The 1,720-nt window shown below is 41.2% G+C and overlaps 1 protein-coding gene across 1 annotated transcript in view; it reads left to right on the top strand.

The window, feature by feature from the left end:
• The window catches only part of r3hdm4 (R3H domain containing 4), an 8,855-nt gene extending 7,141 nt beyond the window's left edge, over nt 1-1,714 (top strand). Inside the window, exon 8 of the mRNA XM_005730247.1 lies at nt 203-1,714. Within this exon, the coding sequence (XP_005730304.1) occupies nt 203-306 (104 nt within the window). The 3' untranslated portion in view covers nt 307-1,714. The remainder of the gene's footprint in view (nt 1-202) is intronic.
• Nucleotides 1,715-1,720: the final 6 nt, after the last annotated feature.

The raw sequence follows: 1,720 nt of genomic DNA, 5'->3' as shown, positions 1-1,720 counted from the left end.
AAAAAAACCCCCAAAACTTACTGGCATGTATCATCTTTTCATCTCATTAAAATTGGAAGATTTTGAGTTGTTATCATTATAAATGCTTCTGTCTTTACATAATCGTACTTATCCAATCCTGGCTGCGCCTGCTAAGCCAGTTTAGTTTGTTTCAATCACATCACAGTGATCAAAATCTATTTCTCGCTTGTTGGGCCTCCAGGCAGCGACTACAATGGCTTACGTCAGACTGAAGTGGTGAACAAGCAAGAAGAGTTCCTGCCTCCTGGACTCCTGCTGTCTGCCTACCTGGAGCAGATGAGTTGAGGACAGGACCTCGCCCGTTTCTGGTTCTTCCTGCTGCAGACAGGAGCTCTGAAATGTAGATATGATGTGCAGTCTTCACACGTTGTTTGTAATAACCACCCAGCTCAAATGTCTGCTTCTCTTTCTCTCTGTCAATTTTCCATAAACTAGATCCAAAAACGCAACAGAATCGATCACTGGAGCGTTAGCTAGGTTAGTTCGTGCTTAAAGTTGAATTTTAAACTGTTGGTTGGGTAATATGTAGTGAGTATACAGCTCAGCAAAGCAGGGTCTGAACACAAAGTCCCATCTGAGGCTTACAAACTGATACCTGTTTGAGGTTGGTAACTTGACCTCTCCTGTCACACCGTTACATTTTCTACCCCACGGTGTGTGTGTACAAGCAGCACAGGAAATCCAGCTGCTGAATTTTACTAACAGTGGACTTAACACTTGACAAAACAGGCACAGTAAATTACAGCAGTAAGTCCTGAAATAGAAAGCATGCTGTGTAAGGTCTGTGAGTAGTCTGCAGCGCTGTGTGTGTGAAGGTTTTAGGACCGTTCTTAAATGAAATGCATCACCGCCTGAAACAGTAGCCTGCATGAAGCATGAATTTTAATCTCTTTATTACTCACAAGAAAGAACACCTCTTTCATTGCTACTTGCAAATTATAGTTACTCTCTTTCTATTGTGTGTATTATTTAGAGGCAGATTGAGGCTTTGAGGTGGGTCTGAGAAACCCTTACAGTTCAATCAGAGGCATCTTTTGTGACAGCTGAGTAGCGGCTTTATGAGTTCTGCTTCCAGTGCATGTGTGTGCCATGTGGGCATTAGGTTCAGTTTTCTGCATGTGCAGCAGATCGAGCATAGATGCTGACAGACTGTTGCTGTCACTGCACACTGCCAGTGTTATGTCAGTAATAGCCAATATTTAGGATAAGAAACTATATTATTCTATGTTTTGGTGCATCAACGTACAGAGTGCTCTCTCGGTTTACATGAACACACAGCTTTTAACTGCTAACACAGATTCAATGTATACTGTACCTACAGTAAATGGGGGATAAAACCTGCTGAGCTTTGACTCTCAGATATGTTAAATCTCAGTATTTGCATCCCTGGAAAATACTTCTGCCTTATGAACACAGTTTCTATGTTTTCTCTGTACAATTTTCTACTTTGTACTGTACTTGGGTTTTGGAAACGTGTATCCAGGTTATTTAAGGAAAAAGAGACTTTATTTCTGTTTTCTTTTTATAATGACGGCAGCAGAGTAACAAAACTTGACCTGTTGGTGCATTTTGTCAACAACCAAAGTGTGCGTGTGAAAATCCAACTTCTCAGGCTTTTGACTTGTCACTCTGAATGTCATGTAGTGCTCATTTCTGTGTACTGTGTAGAGCCCAGCCTGTTTTTGAATAATGTTCACCT

The sequence above is a fragment of the Pundamilia nyererei genome, unplaced genomic scaffold (genome assembly GCF_000239375.1).
Source record: "Pundamilia nyererei isolate P.nyererei 1_Seehausen unplaced genomic scaffold, PunNye1.0 scaffold00036, whole genome shotgun sequence".
In the NCBI taxonomy this organism is placed as follows: Eukaryota; Metazoa; Chordata; class Actinopteri; order Cichliformes; family Cichlidae; genus Pundamilia; species Pundamilia nyererei.
This window is presented reverse-complemented; position numbering and strand designations above follow the sequence as displayed.